The sequence below is a fragment of the Ascidia mentula genome, chromosome 5, assembly GCF_947561715.1.
Source record: "Ascidia mentula chromosome 5, kaAscMent1.1, whole genome shotgun sequence".
NCBI lineage: Eukaryota > Metazoa > Chordata > Ascidiacea > Phlebobranchia > Ascidiidae > Ascidia > Ascidia mentula.
Window position 1 is genome coordinate 17,307,067 of NC_138570.1, and position 21,032 is coordinate 17,328,098.

Sequence of the window (21,032 nt, forward strand, 5' to 3'; positions counted from 1 at the left end):
GATAATGATTAACTTTAACGCATTAAAAACTTTTACCTGACAGAAATACGCTGTGCCCCGTTCGAACTCGATGAAGACGTGTCACGTGTTTGCACCAAGACGGACTACAGAGCACTGGGTAGTGTGTGTAAATTCAGGTGCGCGTCAGGTTATCAGGTGGATGGTCGCACAATCACTGCATGCATCAGCGAGTCAAACGGTCGTGCTCTCGGCAAGTGGACATTTTCTCCTCCAACATGCGTCAGTAAGTTACTGTTATTTTTTATGTTTTATTGTTTTCTGTAGATTACTGCTTTACCGCACTGGTGACCTCGATTTCCAAATATTAGTATCAATTAAAGTTAAATGATTTCGAACTTGAATTATTGTATAATTTTCAAGTTGCAAGATTGAATGCATTCATAAATATTATTTGCCCAAAAATATCCTTAATTTTAATTACCTAAAACTATGTTGAAAGTATTTTTATCAAAGTTGCAGGAAGTAACAGTTTGGCTTAATTTGCGCAGTGGATAAATATAGTTTTGCAATCTGATATGATGAAAAAGGCATTGAATTTAATCGGTGATTACAGGACGACAGTGTGAGAGGTTGTCTCTGTTCCGCAACGGCGAAGTGGTTTGTACTGACGAAAGATACGCGGGTAGTGTTTGTACGGCGGAATGTAAGCGCGGTTACAAAGCCATCGGCAACCAGGAAATAACCTGCAACAACGACGGCCTATGGAGCAGTGGGCTTCCAGTATGCAGGGGTATGTGTTATTTTTTTTTGTTGGTGAGAGGATTGTTGCTGGTTTTCAAAAGTTTTTAAGTCATTTTCATAAGGAAGGTTATTGTGGAGTCTTTGGAATTGTTGTTAAAAAAATGTTGAGAGTTTGAAAACCACACTCGTGGCCGTAATTATTGATAAAAAACAAAAGACCACAGCTGTTCCTTGGTAAATTCAACATATATATTACTTGGGATCGATAACTTTCGATCCAACTTTGTATATTTTTAACCAGTTCCTGTTTTGTAAACACACATATCCTTTCAGTGGTGGTTTGCAAGGCGCCTGCGAGACCCACAAGCGATCATTACGTGTACGAATGTGGCCAAAAGCTTCGAGATCCGAGGCTGAATCGGTATCTTGTCGATTTCGTGTGTCCACTGTCATGCAGGTGGGGTATTTATTTTGCATTTCACATATATTTAATACTTCCATGCTATATTTATGCTAGTATCATTATAGTTTAGCAGATGGTTTGCATCGAGTCTTGGGGCATATTTTTCCTGATTCTGTGTCATTTACTTGACTCACTTTATGCGTCCACAGTGCCGGCTTCACGATAATTGGAGGAAGTTCAGCGAAGTGTGGGGATGACGGCGAATGGGTCACAGAACAAGAAGTCCTTTGCCAAGGTAAAGGTCGTTGCTCACTTCATCATGATAGTTCACCACGGTTATGATTCGAGCCATGCTTTCGCTTGGGTGACAGTTAAGTTTGATAATTGCTCTAGCGAAGAAGGTCATGCTTTGGCATGAGGAGGAATTGACTAGTATTGATAATAAAGGTACAAAAAGCTACAACTTGACAGAGGTTATATTTATTAACTGTAGAATTAAAGCACAAATTAACACTGTAGCATTAACTTCTACTACATGTATTGAAAAATAAACCATCGGACACCACCCGCCTCAGACGGTGATGACGTATCCGCAATTTTTTTGCCCTCACTAAACTCACAGCAAAAAAACTCATTGTAGAAATCCACCCGGTCATATATTCGTTTACATTGCAGACACAAATGAATGCGAGATTTCGAATGGAGGTTGTGACCAGAATTGCTCGAACTCCTACGGTTTTCACACTTGCTCGTGCGACGAAAACCATCGTCTTATGGCTGACGGAAGGACTTGCAAATGTTAGTATGGATGAAATGACATCCACGTACTGGACTTGAAATTAGTAAAAAAAAGTAAACTTCATTCACACTAGCTTTGTATTCTTGCATTCAAATGACGTCATCGTTTGTTGTAATGTAGACATTGCATAAGGTTTGTAGAACTTTTGCAGACAAATAATCTTCTGTTACGCTTTGCTTAGTTTTTTTTTCTTTACCGCAATTTGTAAAAGCCTTTACCTTGTTGCAGTGATCGTTTGTCCCGTATTGCCAGCGGACCCACAGCGCACTCTAGTGTGCACAAACGACCGCTCCATCGGTTCGACTTGTCTGATCATGTGTGAGCAAGGATATGAACCACGTGGTGGCGCCTCAGAGGTGATCTGCAGTGAGGACGGATCCTGGAATCAACTTCAAGCCACTTGCCAAAGTATGAGGAATTTGTTTTGTTTTGAAAAAGGACAACATATTTCTGTCGAGTCTAGAGAGTAAAATGCTTAATTTTAGCGCCTTCTGTACTCAATGCCAATGTTTTAATAACACTCTTTGTAACATATAATTTTTACTATTTGTCTTTAAACTCCTGACAAACCTTTATTTATTGCTCAGGAGTGGAGTGTTCAAGCTTGCGAGCGCCCTTTAACGGCGAGATGGTATGTAACGACGCCAACCGCTATGAGTCGCTGTGCATCAGCACGTGCAACGAAGGTTTTGAGTTGGTTGGGGAAGACCTGACCAGGTGCACTCACACCAAGGCATGGACGCACGCCGTACCAACCTGCAGAAGTAAGTCTACTGTGTGTTTCACTTTTAGTGTATCTTTTATAAAATGCCAATGTAAGATTCTGTCTAAGCCTTGATTCAATAAAACGTTTTTTTTTTATGAAAATTACTTGAAATTACGTATATTTAGCTAATTTTCTTTGGCAATTTAGCAAATTTAAAGTTTCTTCGTGATGCAAAGAAATGTATGTGAGATTTTTTTATTAGAAATCCAGTGTTCAGTCGAGTTCACGTCTTTACTAAACGGACGCGCTCTCTGCAGTGAAGCCAACTTCTTTCAATCCGCGTGCAGCTATTTCTGTAATCCCGGTTACAAATTTGTCGGCATTTCGTCGACCGCCTTTGTGCTCCCTACCGCCACATGTGGAAGCGACGGAATTTGGAGCTCAGAGGCGCCCTTGTGCGAAAAAATGAGTTGCGACCCGACTGTGGAGATTATGCAAACGGTAAAAGCTATTCCTCCTTTTACTTTTGCTGTACAATTCACAGTAAAGAAAGTCAAGTGCTTGATTGGATACTTCCATCCGTACGAAATAATAAGGACAATCCGAAACATTTTTCAATGTAATTTCTGAAAACTAACAACAATAAATATAAATACAACTTGTTGATCTGAGGTATGCAGAAAATAAGGAAAAATTAATTTTACCCCTTTTTGATGCAGCAACGTCCCAATGGCGGAATTGAATGTTCCGATGGAAATCTGTTTGAGTCTACCTGCACAATCACGTGTCCTACAGGCTACCAGCTGATTGGTCAAGCTCGAACTACGTGCAACCAGTTTAGGTCGTGGACACAGAGCTTGGGTCATTGTGAAAGTAAGTAATAAATAAACAATTTAAAAAATGAAGAAATGAAGACGAAAATAATACCACAGAATCTTATTTATGTTATTTCTTTTTTTTAATCCGTTTCTTTTACTCTTGCCATTTTTTGCTTTAAATCAATTTGATGCTACAACGCGGTTTGATTGTTTTTGGTAGAGGTAAGATGTCCAGTTCGAGAGGCGCCACAGGATGGCAGCTTGGAGTGCACTGACGACAACATATTCGGTTCCGTTTGTGTGGCTACGTGTGCCGTTGGACACGATATGATTGGAGAAGCAGAGTCACATTGCCAAGCCAACAGAATTTGGAGCCAACGATCCCCAACATGTCAACGTTAGTCTTTTTAAACGAAACATTATGTTTTCTTACAAGTTGCGTTCACAAATGGAGTACTCCAAAATCTTTGTTTTCAGTAGACATTTTGTTTGGGCTGACATTCTCACTGTGTGGGATTTTCCTAGTTAACAATAAATATTTAACGATTTAAACGAAAGATAAACACATTGAGAAAGGTAGTTTGTTCACCAGGTGCCAAATTGGAAAAAAATAGAATTTCGTTTTTAACGCATGACGTCACTTAGGTGTGACGTGTGACGAATCGCGTATGTCCATTGTTCACGGCGAGGTCACGTGCACGCAAGAAAACTTTTACGACTCGAGCTGTTCGGCATCGTGTAACCTTGGTTACGAGTTTGACACCGAGACTGTGATGGAATACATCAAGAAGACGAGAATCGCGCGACTCATGAACGCGACCAAGGGCGGTGCCGGTGACGTCATAATTAGCCGCTGCATGGCTACTTCACTGTGGGACATTGGAGCGCCCACTTGTGTCAAGCACTCGTGCATTCCGTCCATGGAATTCCTCATAAACGTATGTGTAACATTGTATCTGTTTAATGACAGTGTAAGAATCATGAAGTTGTTTAATGGCCTTCACAAATTTGAGCTGACCTGCAGAACCTAAAAATCCTAATGACAATCGTTTAATTTTACATGCATACGAAAATGTATGCAAGTTTTGTCATTTTACGTTACATGAAAAACACTTCTTTTGTCGTTTGTAGACTCGTCCAAACGGACAGGTAACTTGCACGGATGGGGAATTGTTCCAGTCTCAATGCAATCTCGCTTGTAATGTTGGTTATGAACTCACTGGTGGAGTGGATACAACTGAATGTGGAAATCGGAGACAGTGGATTAATCAGCTTGGAGTGTGCAGCAGTAAGTTCAAAATATTAAACTTGTCATTACTAGTAATATGTCTCTACACCTTTCAAGTACATGGAATCTGATTATGAAATATACGCAACATTGTTCGTAAGGATAAAAAAAAATTATGGATAACAGTTTCCTTGAACACGCTATTTCGAAGTTTTTGCACATTTGTGAATTTTTTGGAAATATCTCTCATAATATTTGTATCATTTCACAGGGGTGCAGTGTCCTGGTTTCACCGACTTCAACAACGGAGTACTGACTTGCGACAACAGCTTTTTGTATGAATCAGTGTGTGAATTTAGCTGCAATCCTGGTTACGAACTGATTGGGGAAAGCACCTCTACGTGTCGGGCCGACCGAACCTTCTCGAATCCACAACCGGTTTGCCAGAGTAAGCGTCCATTGCTTAACTAACATTCTGCAATAATTCCTACATTTTATTAACTTTCATTACTGATAAAAAATTATTGAAGACATATCATTTTTAGTTATGTTGATGTTGTTAGTCATTTAACATCATCTGCAAATCCTGACACAACTAAAAAGACATTTGGTGACTTTACCTACGTTTTTATTCACTAACACTTCCCTCAATTACCAGAAATCGAGTGCCCGTCAACGCACACAAGTTTAGAAAACGGCAAGGCGACCTGCTCGGATGAAGCAAGATTCCAATCGGATTGCGTTTACGTGTGCAACCCCGGCTACGAAATGACAACCTCCCCCGAGGCCAACACGGAAGACAGTGATGACGTCACGACGGTGACGTGTCAAGCGGATCGCACTTGGAGCGGAGATTTACCTTACTGCAAAAGGAAACAGTGTTCTATGCACGACGGGGCTCTCACCAAAGTAGGTTGTTGTATTAGTTGTGTTTGGAGTTGTGAATATAGTTTTAAAATGCATTGCCTTTATTTGTACAAATGACAACCTAAGTTAATTCATTTTATGCTGATGGCAGTAAACCACAAGTCATGGCTTTGTTGAGAATAATAGGTTCGGTGCACTTTTTATTTGGGACGTTTCGACAATAAAAAACTCTAAGGAATCATGACAATTAAAATATATTTAGAATAAAACCTTGTTTTTATTTCACAGGCAAAACTTAACGGAAATGTTGACTGCACTGAGTCTGCTTGGTACGGATCCCAATGTGCAGTCACGTGTCACGAAGGCTACCTTCTGATTGGTCCAGACACGACGCGGTGTACAGCTTCAGCCGACTGGGCTCCAACCCTAGGATATTGCGAAAGTATGTTTCAACATTTTTGTTTTAAATTATATCGTGGCTGGTCAGGATGATTTTGAAAATAGGTTTAAAAAAGAGGATTTGGTTTGTGGATCTTGTGTTGCTATTGTTTCTGTTGTTGCAAAACTAACCCACGTTTTTTTCTGTGTGTTTGCAGAGATTGAATGTGGCGAGTTAGTTGCTCCTAACAACAGTAGGATGTCTTGTACTGACGGATTCAGATTTGAATCAACTTGCTCTGTGACTTGTGATCGAGGTTATGAGAGAATCGGCTCGGCTTCCGTTTCTTGTCAAGCTGACAAAACGTACAACAACCAATTGCCAACATGTAGAGGTAAAAACGCACGATTAAAGTTAATGCGTTACATTCTATCTTGTAGTGCTGTCTGTTGAAGTAATTATCGTTTGAAACGAAATTATCTTACAAATCTCATTTAGCATTTTATCATGAAATCACTGATGTTGTGTGATAATCTGGAAACATTATTTTATGTTGAAAGATGCCAATAAATCGGCAATAAACGTTTAGAAATCCTCTGTTCCATCTCATTTACCGAACTGGAGAATGGTGAGGCCACATGTAGCGACAGCAACCGTTTCGACTCTGAGTGCACTTACCGTTGTCACCCGGGATATGAAATGACCCCGGAAAGCGTTGGCAAGGCAACTTGTCAGGCAAACTACAGCTGGGATGCCTCCGACAAACCAATTTGCATCAAAAAGAGATGTTCCCATGCTGATCCAATCCTAATACAGGTTAGGAGTCGATATTATTTGTGAAAAGAACTCTTGATAAGAAACGCTGCTGCTTGATACAAATATAAAACAATTTAATGTACTAGACAAGCTTTATCTTGAAGCTAACTGTATATTTTACAAAATTGTTTAGCTTTTTTAGCGGCTTCAAAATAGTTTAATTCAAATTTTTGAATATTTATTCTTCGTTTGAAGGCATTGCAACATGGCACAATCACATGTACAGATGAAGATAGATTCGAATCTCAATGCACATTGACTTGTAATGAGGGTTACGAGTTGACAGCAGGAACAGGCGTCACCAGCTGTTTGGAAAACCAAAGTTGGGAAGAAAGTTTCGGACATTGCCAAAGTAAGTGGAGTTTAATGACATACTGTTAAGATAGTTTTCCAATCACTACAGTTTTAAAAATAAAAAGAAATCGACATTTTATTTGATTGTAACAGCAATATTTAATTTAAGTGACGATTCGTGCAGAACGTCTTGTAATTGTAATGCACTAAATCCATTTGCGTGCATGTTTCCCAAGCCATGTTGTAACTGTTCGAAATTACTTTCCCCATAGAAATACAGTGCTCGGAATTGGAAGGTTTGGAAAACGGCCAAATCACGTGTTCTGATCACAACAGATATTTGTCGGTGTGTTCATTCACTTGCGACTCTGGTTACGAACTGACAGGAGAAGAAACGTCCACTTGTCAGTCAGACAGAACTTTCACCCACTCTGTTCCGTCCTGCCACAGTAAGGAATGTTCTTGTTTTTATTTTTGTTGCTTTTGTTGGTGTTCTTGTTGTTGTTGTTTAGAATTTGCTTTACAACATCGCTGTGAATTCTTTTCAGAAACAACATGTCCTGATTCACATCTTGTCGTTGTAAACGGCGCCACCACGTGCACAGAATCAAACCTGTATGAATCGGTGTGCGAATACGTGTGCGACGCCGGGTACGAGATTACCGCTGGGAGCGCTAGAGCGCAATGTCAGGACGACCAAACTTGGGATGGAGCGAAGGCGACTTGCGAAAGAAAAATATGTCCCAGCAACACTAAAGCCTTCGCCGCGGTAAAAATGAAGTATTTCTATCATTTTTGTGCATAAAACCGGGTTTTATTCTCTCCGAATCAAAGGTTTTCAACTAAACTTTTAATTTAACAAAAGCTGATCCGATCTGTGGCACGAATGGTGGCAAATAAAATGGATTTTAAACCATTTTTAGGCCGACCGTAACGGAGTAGTCACGTGCACGGATGGTCACGTGTTTGAATCGGTGTGCTCAGTGGTGTGTGACGCCGGTTACAGGCTTGTCGAGGATGGAAGCAACCAAACTCGCTGTAACGAATCAGCAAAATGGGAACCGACCCTGGGATATTGCGTCAGTAAGTATTAAAAGCATAGTTTACCAAGGCGGTTGTTCGTTACTCTTTGTGGTTGTATTTTATGCTGATATGATTACTTCTGGTGACAATAAATTGATCAAAAATATGAGAGGTAACAAATTTCTTTGATAGAAATTGAATGCGGAATATTCGATAATTTGGTAAACGGACAAATGTCGTGTACGGAGGAAAACCTCTTCCTTTCTACCTGTGAATTCTCGTGTGATGCGGGATATGAGATGGAAGGTTCCTATTCCAGTGTTTGCCAAGCTAACAAAACGTGGAACTCCCCGGCGCCCGTCTGCTACAGTAAGATGTGATGTTCGTGACGTAAACTTTTACAACGAAGTGATACCTAAAAATAATTACTATACTTCGATTCTAGAAACTGTCTTTAAATATTGAATACCTCTCTGCCTTCCTTTCGCAATGTTTATCCTACATTTCACTTCGTATCAACAGAAATCAGCTGCCCGCGTTCATTCCTTCAAATTGACAACGGCGTAGCTGAATGCACAGAATCGAATAGATTCGGATCCATTTGCACTTACACATGTGACGAAGGATACGAAATGGCCACGACAGATTTCAGCACAACTTCTTGCACGGAAACAAAAACTTGGGGGTTCGCAAAACCGACTTGTTCCAAAAAGAGATGCCCACGAAATGATCAAAGTTTACTCAAAGTAAGTTAAGCAACCTAACCACAGAGAGTTGTTGCAAGTAGCAACTTCTAACTTAACGGATGAATTTGAATTTAATGTTTTTATCAACAGGCCGCCGAAGTTGGACTTGTCTCCTGCACCGACGCAAACTTGTACCAGTCAACTTGCTCGGTCACGTGTCCTGTAGGCTACGAGCTGATTGGAGGAGTCGAATCAATCAGATGTCTGGCTACAGCTAAGTGGGATGCATCGATGGGATTTTGCCAAAGTGAGTTTAGTGTTATGATCAGTGGAAAATGTGTTTTGTTTCACGCAAGTCATTTAAAGATATAACAAAACAATTAAGAATCAATGATTGGTTTCAAACATCTTCAGTTCTCATCTCAACACTCAACACACATTTAAATATTTTCCTCGGTGTTGCGTAGAAATTCGTTGCCAGGAACTCTCACGACCATCAAACGGTGAACTATCCTGCAATGACGCAAACCGATATGGTTCGATTTGTGAATTCGAGTGTCACGAAGGTTACTACATGGCCGGGGAGGTTACGTCAACATGTCAAGCCAACAGAACCTTCTCGAACCCTGAACCAACATGTAACAGTAAGTTTATTAGGGATGTTAGTGATCTGTCTATAGCACTTTGCGGTGTAGATATTTTTGCAATTTCTGGTTGGCCATTTTTTTAAAGAAAATTTTTTCTTTTTTTTTCTTTTCTATCATCCGGTGTAGCTCATGGCAACACAATGAAATCCGGGTATAAGTGCAAAAAAAAGTAAAAAATCAATCATTTTTAAAGTGTTAAGATTAGAAACGTGCAGTTAAGTGTCAAAAGACTTGACACGGCTTAATATATAATTCAAACATATTTTTTACCCATTTTTATGATTATTCTTCAATTTTAGAAATAAGCTGCGCCATGGATCACACAACTATTGAGTCCGGAACTGCTCAGTGCTCGGAGGAAAACCTGTTTGAATCGGTGTGCGCTTACCAGTGCAACCCCGGTTACCGCTTTTTCCACAATGACGTCATCGCTGACGAGGTCATGACTGCAACTTGTTTGTCCGATGCTTCCTGGACGGACGTGGTTCCAATTTGCGAGAAGGTCACCTGCGACCATTCTGACGAAGACTTTATGCTGGTAAGTAGACGTAAATGTGTATTTGTTTTAGTAGCGTAATTGAAACCTATTTATTGAGGTGGTTGAAATATCTGGTTTATGTGAATATTTGTATCAGCTCAACTTCTTCATCTCACATTTTGTTTCATGTAAAACTTTCACCTAAACGTGCGAAACATTTCTAACCTTCTGCCACTTGTGTTTCAGGCCCACGAGACTGGTGACGTATCTTGCTCTGAGGGAACTCGATTCGGTTCGACTTGCACGATCACGTGTGCTGAAGGAAGGGACGTGGTTGGATATCAGGCAACCACTTGCACAGACAGCGGTCTTTGGAATGTCTCTCTTGGTCATTGTGAAAGTAATTGTCGCCAATTCTTTCCACCCAACATAGTTTTTGGACAATTAAACATGCTCTCGATTTTGCAGATGTTGAATGCGATACGCTGACTTCACCTTTCTTCGGAGATCTATCTTGTTCCGATGGTTTCGAGTTCGATTCCCGGTGCAACTTTACCTGTCAGGAAGGTTACGAGTTTACGTCGGAGTCCTGGGACATGGTGATCACGAACCAACGTGACATGGAAAACACAAACGTCATCACGGCCGATTGCTTAGCTGATGGAACTTGGACCGTCTCGGGATCACTGGAGTGTGAAAGTGAGTATAATAGTTCAAAAAGAAATTATGATAGACCAAAAACTACTCATATGCACTCTTGTAAGAAGTAAACCTCATATTATTTATTGTTTACTGCAATTAAAGTTCAACAACAATATGATGTTTCAACGCTTGTCGTTAACATCAACATAGGACTGAACAATGTGGAGCCAATAATATGAACTGTCTGCAGCTTATACACAATAGGACTGAACTGCATTTTTTGTACACACCGAATTCTAATAATTACTTTTTACGCCATTCGTCTGTTGCTTTATTTGCTTTGTTGGTGATCGTATAGTAACAGTATCACATTGCGTCATCTCCAGGAAAAGTTTGTCCTTTGGATGGTTTCGATTCGATGGAGAATGGCGAAGTCACGTGTTCCGACAGCAACTTCTACATGTCGCAGTGCCTCTTCCAATGCGACCCGGGTTACGAGGCGATGCGACCCCAAGATGACCTTGACGTCACTTCCGTCCTGGTCACGTGCACTTCCGAGGCGCAATGGAGCGTGCCAGAACCTCCCAGATGCCAGAGGATGAAGTGTGAGATGAACGTGACGGAACTGCAAAATGTGAGTGTTTGGTCCCACCCACGTGCAAGTAGGGTACGAGTAAAGTCTTTTCAAATTTAGCCTTCGAACGTAGCCTGTCGATATAAAAGAAAAAAATGAAACATAAATTTAAACAAACAACAATTTTGCGAATTATTCAAATTAAACCCAGAGGTTAAAGAAAATTTAAAACCAAAATTCTGGTGGCTAAAGTAACAGGAAAAGTTTGTGCAGATTGAACCACACGGGAGGGTGTCGTGTACCAACGGAGCTATGTTCGGTTCAGAATGCACACTCAAGTGTAACAAGGGATATCATTTGACGAGCGATTTCAACTCCACCGTTTGCGGAATCAACAGGGAGTGGACTGCGGTTCTACCGACATGTGAAAGTAAGTGTAACAATCATCGACAAAGCACAAAGACCACGCAGCACTTTCTTGTCAAACTTGTAAATTTCTTTACATACCCGAATATCAATTACTTTTATTTGCATTTCCGTTTTCATCTCTTTGATCCAAACATTTAAAACCACTTTGAAACACAGAGAATCAGTGTGAAGAGTTGGTTGATCCTAATCACGGACTCCTAACTTGCACTGACGAGAACTTCTTCAAATCCCACTGTTACCTGCAATGCGAGCCCGGCTACCGGATCGTCGATCCCGAGGAGGAGTATGACGTCACAGGAGGAATGACGTGTCGCAGCGATGGCACGTGGTGTGGGGACGTCCCTAGATGTGAAAGTAAGCAGTCTTTCCAACTCACAGTTTTAAGTAATTTAAGTAACTCTTTTCACTTACATTTGACCTTGGGTTTCTTGCAGAGGTCACATGCCCCAAGGAGCAAATTGTTCTTGAACACGGTGACGTCACCTGCAGCGACTTTAATTTCTACCAATCGGAATGCTTCTACGATTGTGACCTCGGTTATCACATGATCAGCGGTCAGTCATCCATGACGCGATGCACAGAAAGTGGACAATGGAGCGACCTCGCGCCCGTGTGCGAAACAAACCGATGCCCAGCGAATGAAACCAGCATTTTGGAGGTACAAGTCACTGACAGCGAAAAATATCGATAGTCATAAATCACTGTGCAAAGTCTTCAGGGCTCAAAATTCATGTAATTAGGTATTAATTGTCTGCATTGTTTGACCAAATTTTACCCCAACTTTGTGAAAACTGAATCTTGATTACAACGATTCATGAATATTTATATTTTTCAGGCGCAAGAGCGTGGTGAGGTCACGTGCTCAGACGAGAACAGGTTCGGATCGCGGTGCGCCCTCAAGTGTTACGACGGATATCAGCTTACCGGGGAGCCCAACACAATATGTATGCACTCTATGGAATGGAGCAACGGACTTGGACTCTGTCAACGTATGTTGCCTGAACTAACTGTGTATATATTGTTTTTACCCAAATGAGATTTGATGATACACCATTGTAGCAAGTGATTTTATTCAATGCTTAATGTCTGGTAATTGCGCATTGAAAAAGTATTTAGTTTTGTGTGGTAAACTATTTAAATGGTCCGATAATTGCGCAACTTGAAATTAGAGAATTGATTTCCGTATCTCCAGGCATCAGCTGCCCCCACCTGGCAATAAGTACGCACTCTTCGTTGGAATGCACCAACCAATTCCGCTACCAGTCATCTTGCGTGACTAAATGTGATGCCGGCTACGAACGAGTGACGTCATCGGTGACAAGTAATGACAAAGCGTATGACGTGATGTGCGAAGCGGATGGACGATGGGCTGGAACTCTTGCGGATTGTCAGAGTAAGAATTACTTTATTATTTGAATAATAATTGATATATTACTCTGTGTAACGACTCTGTGGTCTCTGTTAATCATTTACGACTCATTAACAAACAACTGGAAAACACGATGTGTTTTTTGTCAATTGAAAAGCTTAGCAACCAGTTTCAATCAAATTTGCCGACACAGAAAAAACTTGTCCCTGGGAAGGATACAGTTCAGTAACAAACGGCCACGTCCAATGCTCGGAGAACAATATGTACGGAAGTTCGTGCGTATATATTTGCGAGCCCGGATACGAGATGAGGTCTTCAGTTGGTTTCGACACCACAGTGTCGATCGTTAACTGCTCGGTGAACGGGACTTGGAACATGGAGCCTCCCGTATGCATGCCATCCCAATGCTCACCCACTGTGAGAGAAATGAAACAGGTAGCCATGCTTGTGTGGTTGTATTTCTGTTTCTACTTTTTTGAAAGTTCATGCAGTAAGCTGTATCGCAGCCACGTTTTAGTTTACACCTTCAGCAAAGTTAATTTGTCGTAATACAGTCACATAATCTCACTAGAGAGGAGTGTTTGAAGTGATACAAACACGTACTACAAAAGACTTTGTCTTTTCCTCAGTTTTAAAGTAATTTCTAGATTCTTGAAAGCGATTTTTAGTCCAGTAATTTTCCGTGAAATACGCAAGTGAAACTGCAGAAATTACATACTCTGTAACTAGAACAGGTTTAAATACGTCGAAATTTTCAGAACGTGGTGAATGGAAATGTAAGTTGCACCAACGGGTCGGCCTTTGGTTCCAAGTGTTCCGTAAAGTGTGAATGTGGTTATCAAAAGACGGATGAGGGTTCGGTATCAACCGTGTGTCAACGTAATGGCAGATGGTGGCCACCCATCGCTAACTGCAAACGTAAGTTTCTTGAAAGTTTTTTCTCATCAGAAATATTCTTATGTTTCCCCTTTAACGCAAAGTTAGCAAAAATATGCATACCTTACTTCTTCAAGTTTATTCGCTACTTTTAAAGAACCAGGGGCATCACTGACGTATAGATTCAAACTATTAACGTAGATTGTATTCAACCCGCAACATAGAAGGTTTCAACTTTTTTTTCATGTTATGTCAACAGGAATCACGTGTCCCGCCCCACAAGTCCCAGCTCACACCCAGATTCAATGCACGAACAACTATTTGTTCGACTCTACCTGTTCATCTGTTGGTTGCGACAGCGGATACATGTTGACATCAGAGGATGACGCCATTATCACATGTGCAGGGGAAGGACATTGGCTGGGCGAATTACCAGCTTGCAAAAGTGAGTGTTTTTGCCGAAAGTTCTGCTGCCAAGCATAATATTTAGTTAACATAAAGCCCTTCACTTGCCAGAAGTTCTGCTAGAAACTTTTTTGCCAATTACCTAAACTAAATCTATTTGATTTTGTACCGAAACAATTCGTTACATTTCAGAACGCGAATGTTCGGCATCGTTTTTGACATTGGAGCACGGAAGAATGGTGTGTAGCGATTCCAATAACTACGCGTCTACCTGTGAATTCTCATGCAATCCCGGATATGTGCTGGCAACTGACGACCAGGTGGCGCAGTGTCTCGCCAGTGGAGAGTGGTCGGTAGAGGCGGTAGTGTGCAGAAGAAGGATCAGTTGTCAATCCACTGTAAGAACTGGCGCTAGTGTGTAGTTTTTGCATTGTTATTCGATGTGTTTACAATTTGTTTAATCGTTTATTGCCCAAGATGCAGCAGGTAATTTTGTTTCAGTATTTTGCTTTTGGTTCGGTCGAATGCGGGCGAGACGGTCGATGCCAGTTATCATGTGACGTGGGAACGCAGCTGATTGGTCCGGGAGAGAGCACGTGTCGTGACGATGTTCCCGGAGTTGTCCAATGGGAACCCGCACTTGGCGTTTGCAAAAGTCAGTTTTTTTATCATCCTCTGATCGTCAAGATTTAATCAATCTCAAAGTGTTTGCACAACCATTTAATTTTTATTGCTTGGTGTCAAAAAGCAAAAATGGTTCATGCCTCGTTGTGGCAACAACGTATATTTTCTTTTTGTTAAAGTTGTTAAACCCTGATCATTACTTTATACTATTATTATTAATTATTAATTTTATTATACCAGAACGAAGTTGCGAGGCTTTGTCGACGCCGCCAAATGGAAGCGTCACATGCAGTGACCAAGCTCTTTACCGCTCCATGTGTCGCTTCCGTTGTAGTGAGGGATTCCGCTTGGTGGGAGAAATGAACATCAGATGTCGATCTGATGGCCGATGGTCAGGGGAATCCCCGCAGTGTGTTGGTAAGATAAATTTTGCTTGCTTTAAACCACATTTCCTGCAATCGGCATTCAAAAGGCCCTTTTTAGGTTAGAAAATTTATAGCTTTTTTTACAACAAAATAATAATAGCCTTACACAGAGTAGCGAATGTTGAAACATCTGTTTGTATTTGATTTAGAACGAACATGCAGCGCATCGTACTTGACCATCGAAAACGGTTTAGTGCTTGCCTCCCAATCAGTTCGCAATGGGTGAGTCGTAATATATTTATATAACTGCGTCCCTGTCAGTAAATAACTTATCCTATTCTCATACATGATTTTGTGTACGTAGGTCGGTTGCACAGTACTCGTGCGCTGAAGGCTACGAGCTGATTGGCTCAGCGGAAGTCACGTGCCTTTCGTCCGGAGTCTGGAACAAAGCGAAGCCTTCTTGTCAACGTAAGTTGATCGAAACAAGATTAACAAACAACAATAGAATGCTTGTGCTATATCTATTGCCTCCCTGTTTCGCACCGATAATATTAATCAACTTTATTGTAGTTTTATGGGGTTTGAGGATGACACTTCTGCGTCCACATGATGCGAACTATTTTAACCGCTATGTAGGTCTAACATGTGCTCCCCTTAAACTGGAGAACGGGATGGTGGAATGCAGTCGAGACGCATCGGAGGAGCAGGGTGTGACGTGTACATTCCGATGTAACTCTATGTACGAACTGACCGGAGCGTCTAGCGCCACCTGCCGTGCTGACGGCTCGTGGTCGAACCAGACTCCATATTGCAAAGGTAGGGAAACACTTGCATTGTTTGTACAACTTAATTTATTTGAATGTAAACTATTCAAGTCTCCGGTGATAGAAGTTATAAACTCACATGACATGCAAGTGTGGGCGTATGTACTGGCTTATATGCAAAGTATATCCTGTATTCCTAGTAAAGTTTAGGAATTTGCTTGACGCACACTACCGAGTAGGTATAGTTGTAATAAGTGTTGATATATTTCAGGTTTCTGTGACAGTTCCTTCACTCAGTTCAGCGGCGGTAGAATAAACTGTTCTAACTCCCACTACCATCGCTCTCAGTGCAGGTAAAACTTATTTCAAAACACCTTTAACCAATCTCCCAATCCCAATGCATGACACACATATAAAGCATAACATTCAGAAGCTACGCTTAAAACTTCTCAACCTTTCTGCTTTAGGTTTTGGTGCGACTCCGACAATGACGTCACAAGTCAACTTCACGGTTCACCAACCATCACGTGTGGGGAGGATGGGCGTTGGAGCGAAGTCCCTCCGTGTTGTGCACGTAAGTTTGCTATTTAGATGGCTTTTGCCAAGGGCGTGCTTTGAACCCACAACCATAGGTGTTTTACTTTGGATTTTCTGTTGCAGGGGAATGCCCCCAACACGCGAAGATCGATCTCTTCTTCGTGCTGGATAGCAGCGCCAGTGTTGGTTTTAAAAACTGGACAAAAGTCTTGGAGTTTGTAAACACAGTAAGTTAGATTTTCCACTGCGGGAAGATGTGTATTCACACATACCTAATTCTTACTCGTCTTGCTCAGTTTTTGTCGACGCTTTCTATTGGCGGAGAGGACACGCAAGTGGGCGTGGTTCGCTACAACCGAGAAGTTGACGTCAGGTCTGAAATCAGCCTCGGGAAGATAGAAACACTTTCCGAACTTCAGCATGTTGTGACGTACATGCCGTACGGCGGCTGGGGTAAGTCCCGCTACTGTGTTTTACTTTCCATTCACAGAAATTTATTTTGGATAGCAGTTAAACTGTTTTATTTGTGGGAATTTAGAAACATACATGGGTGTATAGGTTGGCAATTTATTCACTTATTTTTACTCAGTTGTTTATTAGAAGCAAAAAAGACGCGATTAATTTTGTACAAGCTTACGCACTGTTTGGAGTAAACATTTATTTAAAGGCGGCGCTTACACGGAAACGTGTTAGACGCAAACCAAGCGAAAGCGTGTTTAAGCAAACAAACAAATGCTTACAGGGCTTATATGTTGGTAAGCTATAGCTCGCTAGTCTTTTCATACAACGGGTTTTCAACCATTACCCCGTGCTGCTCCGTCACGATGCTATCGTCAAAACTAGCGTCATCACCATTAATAGACGCGCACACGTCGTAAACCGCCTCTTCCTTGTGTGACCGGTTGTCGTGGCAACCCGCACCTTGTTCCTCGTATTCATCGTCTTCAAACTCGTTCACTACAACACTCACTCTCTTGGTCGGTGTTGCGTCGAATACGGTCACAATTTTGGGTCTTCCTTGTCTGTTCTTATGCTTAGCCAGCTTCTTCTTATACTGCCAGTATCGCCATGCGAATACCGCACTTACGCCCAATACAAGCACTGCCGCCAATGTAATTAGGACAGCTGCAACCACATAAGTCCATGTTATTTCGCAAGTTGTAGGTGCATTTGTAGCTTGCGTTACATTCCTTGTCAACAAGTCATTCAAAGTGGTTTCCTCAGTTGAGTCTGTAAAGCTTCCTTGGCTCGTATTTGTCGTCGTAAGGCCGTGTGACGTCATGTTAAATTGTGACGTCGTTGTTTCTTGTGATGTTGTTGGTTCGTATGATGCCGTGCTGTCTTGTGGCGTCATAGGGCTGTGTGACGTCATATTGTCCTGTGACGTCATGTTGTTTTGTGACATCGTGGTGTCATCTGTCACGACTGGAGATGTATAATTATTGGGTATACTGGTTGCCGTCGTGTTGGTTGCGTCGGGTGTGGAAACATATGGTTGGGAAGTTGCTGTGGTTGTGGAGCTGTTAAATAACATTATATCTTTACTTGTTTAACATACAGCGTCGTTTAGTTTCGAAATGCAACAGTTTTCCGAATTATAACTGATAGGAAAAATGTCCAGATTATTTTCGTGATGATTTTAGGAGTAACAATGGCAGGTTAAAATAAATTATGAGTCGTGAAATTTTTCATAAATATTAACGTCAGAATTCAAGCACAAATTTGGTGACATCTATGGTCGTCAAAGTTGACTTACTCGCAATCTGCAGCAATTTCACAACTGCAGGTTTCATTATTTTCCCGCCATAATATTTTGTAATATTGGGCGTTGCTGTCGACCTCCGGACAACCGCATTCGCAAAATAAAACATTTTCCGCATTAGAATTATCGTATGCTTGACAGTTTCTCCGATTCCTGGCGTTTGTGTTGGAAATCAGAAGAATAAAAGCACAACCAACGCCGAACAAACAAAACCAATACTTCATACTGCTTCAACCCCTAACGTTGTTTGTAAGGAAGCATCCAATAAGTGATTTCCTGAAAAAGTAGTTTGAAGTCGTTGAACTCAAAATAATCGCTGCTACTCATAACTGGACACAATTTCTGCTGTTCTTGATGTAATTATTCACATATTCAATTAAACCAACTTTCAAAACTGAGCAGCTTTAACTTCCCATGTTCTCAATGCTTAAATTTTCAATCCCACACTTTGTGAAAAACTTTGTAGTCTCCTCGGTCAGGTTTTATACAAACGCAGTACGTTCTGCCTCTTCAACGCGAGAAATGGTCTGACGAAAATAAATTCGAACCGAGAGGCCTGTCCCCTATTTCAGCTTCAGGGTTGGTATTATATCGATCCCGGCACTGGATAAATTTGCTTTAGTGCGGAAAAATTACCTTAAAATAACTACTTTCGCTTATTGGGTTGTTTATGGCTCAGACAATATCCTTTTATTTTCTGTCGGAGTGTCGAGTCAAATGCTTTCGTTTTCATTTCGTATCGCTTTCAGTATCCGTCCCACTCTTACTATTAATGACGTTTATTGTAACTCGAAAACGTCTTAGACAAAAAATGCACTCATACAAAACTAGTTACAGTGTAACAATATTTGTAAAAACCGTCTCAGTGAAACTAAAATCAAAAGCTCATGTCATTTTTTAACCTGGGCGTATAAGGCGCTGATGTCATCGACTTTGGGTCGATCATTACTTATGTAAGCGGGTGTTACGGCGTCGGCATTAGCACTTCCACCTTGATATGCCACATTAGCCGTCATGCCATAGTCGTTAGACTGGCCATTAGCATTAGCATCAGCATTCGTTTTATGTTTCTTGCGTTTAATGCATAAAACAATTAGAATTACCACGCCTGAAAGTATTGCCACACCACATAATGCAGCCACAATTGCTATGGTTGTAGTTGAAAGAACCCTGATGCTGGTTGTTTTATTTGCTGCAGTTGTTGCAGTGATTGCCATACCGGTAGTAGGTGCTGGAGTTGGAAAAGAGCAGCCTGCACATATATGAGAAACCTTTTTTAGTAACTTTGCTTTTAAGTTACGGCTGATTGAAGGCTTAATTATTATTTTGTTCGCCACGTTTAATATATGGTTATCAGATGCTGGGCAAATACACTTTTATCTATTTAACGACCAAGGTTTAAGTGCAAAACACGTATTGGGCATATAGAGATTATGACATATGCGTGTTTCGAAACGAGATTATACCGTTAGTTGTCATGTAAATATGACATCCTGTTCCATATACCTGACAAACTTTCATTCTGTGGAGCCCAACATGATGTGTCGTTTAGTAGGGCGCAAGTTCCGTTCAAATCTGTAATGTTTAGCTCTACCTTTATTTGTCCAGCAAGGGAAAGGTTAACGTGAATCCCACACCTGCAGAAGCACATAGAAATTTTATTTTTTCACCAACTTCCTTGTGACTTTACGAAAATGAAATTACGTCAGCTATGAAAGTATAGAAAAATACGCACTCAATTCGCCCTATGTGGTTGGTTTGGGTTTTTTTAACGACGTCAAGAGAAACTTTTATTTTTCCCTTAAGTTTTTCGTAAGTGTTTATACACCGTGATGACTGTAAGGCCACACTTCCTTGTATTTCATAACTTACTCTCTGTAAAGCGTATGGCAATATTTCCTGCACGGGAACCGTAAAGTCTGTGGGTTTAACGACTGCTGAATACATTCTGGTAGTAACAAACGCCAACCAAAGACAATCAGTTTGTCGCTGCATGAACAGTTGAGATCCGGGATTAGGCTGCGCTTCTGGCACAGTCGGTTGACTGGAAAGTGACTGATGTTAGCGCTGTACCTCTTCCATAACCCTTCGTCAGTGTGGTTGTAGTTTAGCGTCTGTACGGTGCAATTGGCGGTCACGTTAGCGGGAAATTGCTGACAGGGTGGTGGCGGAGGTGTTATAGAACTTGTAGATTCTCCTGTTTTTTTAGCCGGGGAAGGTGGCGGTGAATTATTTTTACAGCACATGTATCCATTTGAAAGCAACAGTAACAGTAGTATCCTTATAAAAGTTATCATTTTCATAGTGGTACAGGTCTGCGGTATACTCTACTCGTTTCGCTATTGAATCATCCAATTCAACAACAACAACAACAACAACAACAACAACAAAACAAATGCTGAACGTCCTAGAATAACTTCACCCTGCCCGAAAAACCTCCATGTTAAAATAAAGCTTGCAGCAAAACTACGACCTAAACTGGCTGTTGTTTTGTTACGAAACGCCTTGAGAATCTGAAACTGCCCAGAAGCAGATACAAAGTGTTGTGAGAAAAGGCACGTATCCCATAACAGAAAAAAGGTGGTGACCATTTCTTGGCCCAAAGGCGACGCTTCCTTATCGCTAATTCTCTCCCTTCTCGTTTTTCGGGTGCAGAGTGCAGACATCGTGCAAAGTATTGTGAACAGCTTCCCTGTTTGTGTTGCCCCACTGGTAAATTGAAAACGGAAATTCACGCCAAACATGCGTTCAATGACGCATCGCCATTCACAGCAACTGCACAAAAATTTCGCAACAAGAACACGATGTCAAAAACGAGGGCACAATTTCTGGTCAG

The 21,032-nt window shown here is 41.2% G+C and overlaps 2 protein-coding genes across 2 annotated transcripts in view; one reads left to right on the forward strand and one right to left on the reverse strand.

Annotated features, from left to right (window-relative positions):
* Positions 1–21,032, forward strand: part of LOC145904046 (complement receptor type 1-like) — a 34,816-nt gene that overhangs the window by 10,835 nt on the left and 2,949 nt on the right. The window contains exons 14-60 of the mRNA XM_082992268.1: positions 44–244; positions 575–751; positions 1,036–1,159; positions 1,315–1,400; positions 1,781–1,903; positions 2,133–2,312; positions 2,492–2,668; positions 2,873–3,111; positions 3,330–3,483; positions 3,649–3,825; positions 4,074–4,366; positions 4,560–4,716; positions 4,928–5,104; positions 5,315–5,565; positions 5,812–5,965; positions 6,120–6,296; positions 6,492–6,718; positions 6,914–7,070; positions 7,285–7,461; positions 7,561–7,781; positions 7,936–8,095; positions 8,228–8,404; positions 8,558–8,781; positions 8,872–9,028; positions 9,189–9,365; positions 9,668–9,906; positions 10,093–10,246; positions 10,315–10,545; positions 10,875–11,122; positions 11,336–11,492; positions 11,648–11,845; positions 11,926–12,149; positions 12,327–12,480; positions 12,684–12,884; positions 13,054–13,295; positions 13,619–13,778; positions 13,996–14,181; positions 14,334–14,539; positions 14,643–14,796; positions 15,006–15,182; positions 15,340–15,412; positions 15,495–15,601; positions 15,770–15,949; positions 16,169–16,250; positions 16,365–16,471; positions 16,558–16,661; positions 16,731–16,887. Of these exons, the coding sequence (XP_082848394.1) occupies positions 44–244; positions 575–751; positions 1,036–1,159; positions 1,315–1,400; positions 1,781–1,903; positions 2,133–2,312; positions 2,492–2,668; positions 2,873–3,111; positions 3,330–3,483; positions 3,649–3,825; positions 4,074–4,366; positions 4,560–4,716; positions 4,928–5,104; positions 5,315–5,565; positions 5,812–5,965; positions 6,120–6,296; positions 6,492–6,718; positions 6,914–7,070; positions 7,285–7,461; positions 7,561–7,781; positions 7,936–8,095; positions 8,228–8,404; positions 8,558–8,781; positions 8,872–9,028; positions 9,189–9,365; positions 9,668–9,906; positions 10,093–10,246; positions 10,315–10,545; positions 10,875–11,122; positions 11,336–11,492; positions 11,648–11,845; positions 11,926–12,149; positions 12,327–12,480; positions 12,684–12,884; positions 13,054–13,295; positions 13,619–13,778; positions 13,996–14,181; positions 14,334–14,539; positions 14,643–14,796; positions 15,006–15,182; positions 15,340–15,412; positions 15,495–15,601; positions 15,770–15,949; positions 16,169–16,250; positions 16,365–16,471; positions 16,558–16,661; positions 16,731–16,887 (8,265 nt within the window). The remainder of the gene's footprint in view (positions 1–43; positions 245–574; positions 752–1,035; positions 1,160–1,314; positions 1,401–1,780; positions 1,904–2,132; positions 2,313–2,491; positions 2,669–2,872; positions 3,112–3,329; positions 3,484–3,648; positions 3,826–4,073; positions 4,367–4,559; positions 4,717–4,927; positions 5,105–5,314; positions 5,566–5,811; positions 5,966–6,119; positions 6,297–6,491; positions 6,719–6,913; positions 7,071–7,284; positions 7,462–7,560; positions 7,782–7,935; positions 8,096–8,227; positions 8,405–8,557; positions 8,782–8,871; positions 9,029–9,188; positions 9,366–9,667; positions 9,907–10,092; positions 10,247–10,314; positions 10,546–10,874; positions 11,123–11,335; positions 11,493–11,647; positions 11,846–11,925; positions 12,150–12,326; positions 12,481–12,683; positions 12,885–13,053; positions 13,296–13,618; positions 13,779–13,995; positions 14,182–14,333; positions 14,540–14,642; positions 14,797–15,005; positions 15,183–15,339; positions 15,413–15,494; positions 15,602–15,769; positions 15,950–16,168; positions 16,251–16,364; positions 16,472–16,557; positions 16,662–16,730; positions 16,888–21,032) is intronic.
* LOC145904048 (uncharacterized) lies at positions 19,034–20,663 on the reverse strand. The gene is made up of 3 exons (XM_082992269.1): positions 20,069–20,663; positions 19,703–19,833; positions 19,034–19,448 (listed from the first exon to the last, which is right to left on the reverse strand). The coding sequence occupies exons 1-3, from the start codon at positions 20,497–20,499 to the stop codon at positions 19,087–19,089; spliced, it is 924 nt and encodes a 307-aa protein (XP_082848395.1). The 5' UTR covers positions 20,500–20,663; the 3' UTR covers positions 19,034–19,086.

What these genes read in the sequence shown, in the direction of transcription:
- LOC145904048 (XM_082992269.1), bottom strand. Translation starts at nt 20,499, where the DNA reads ATGAAAATGATAACTTTTATAAGGATACTACTGTTACTGTTGCTTTCA. An exon ending in TGCCATACGCTTTACAGAGA is followed by an intron (nt 19,834 to 20,068) that starts GTAAGTTATGAA and finishes GTGCTTCTGCAG; the next exon opens with GTGTGGGATTCACGTTAACC. An exon ending in ACAGAATGAAAGTTTGTCAG is followed by an intron (nt 19,449 to 19,702) that starts GTATATGGAACA and finishes ATATATGTGCAG; the next exon opens with GCTGCTCTTTTCCAACTCCA.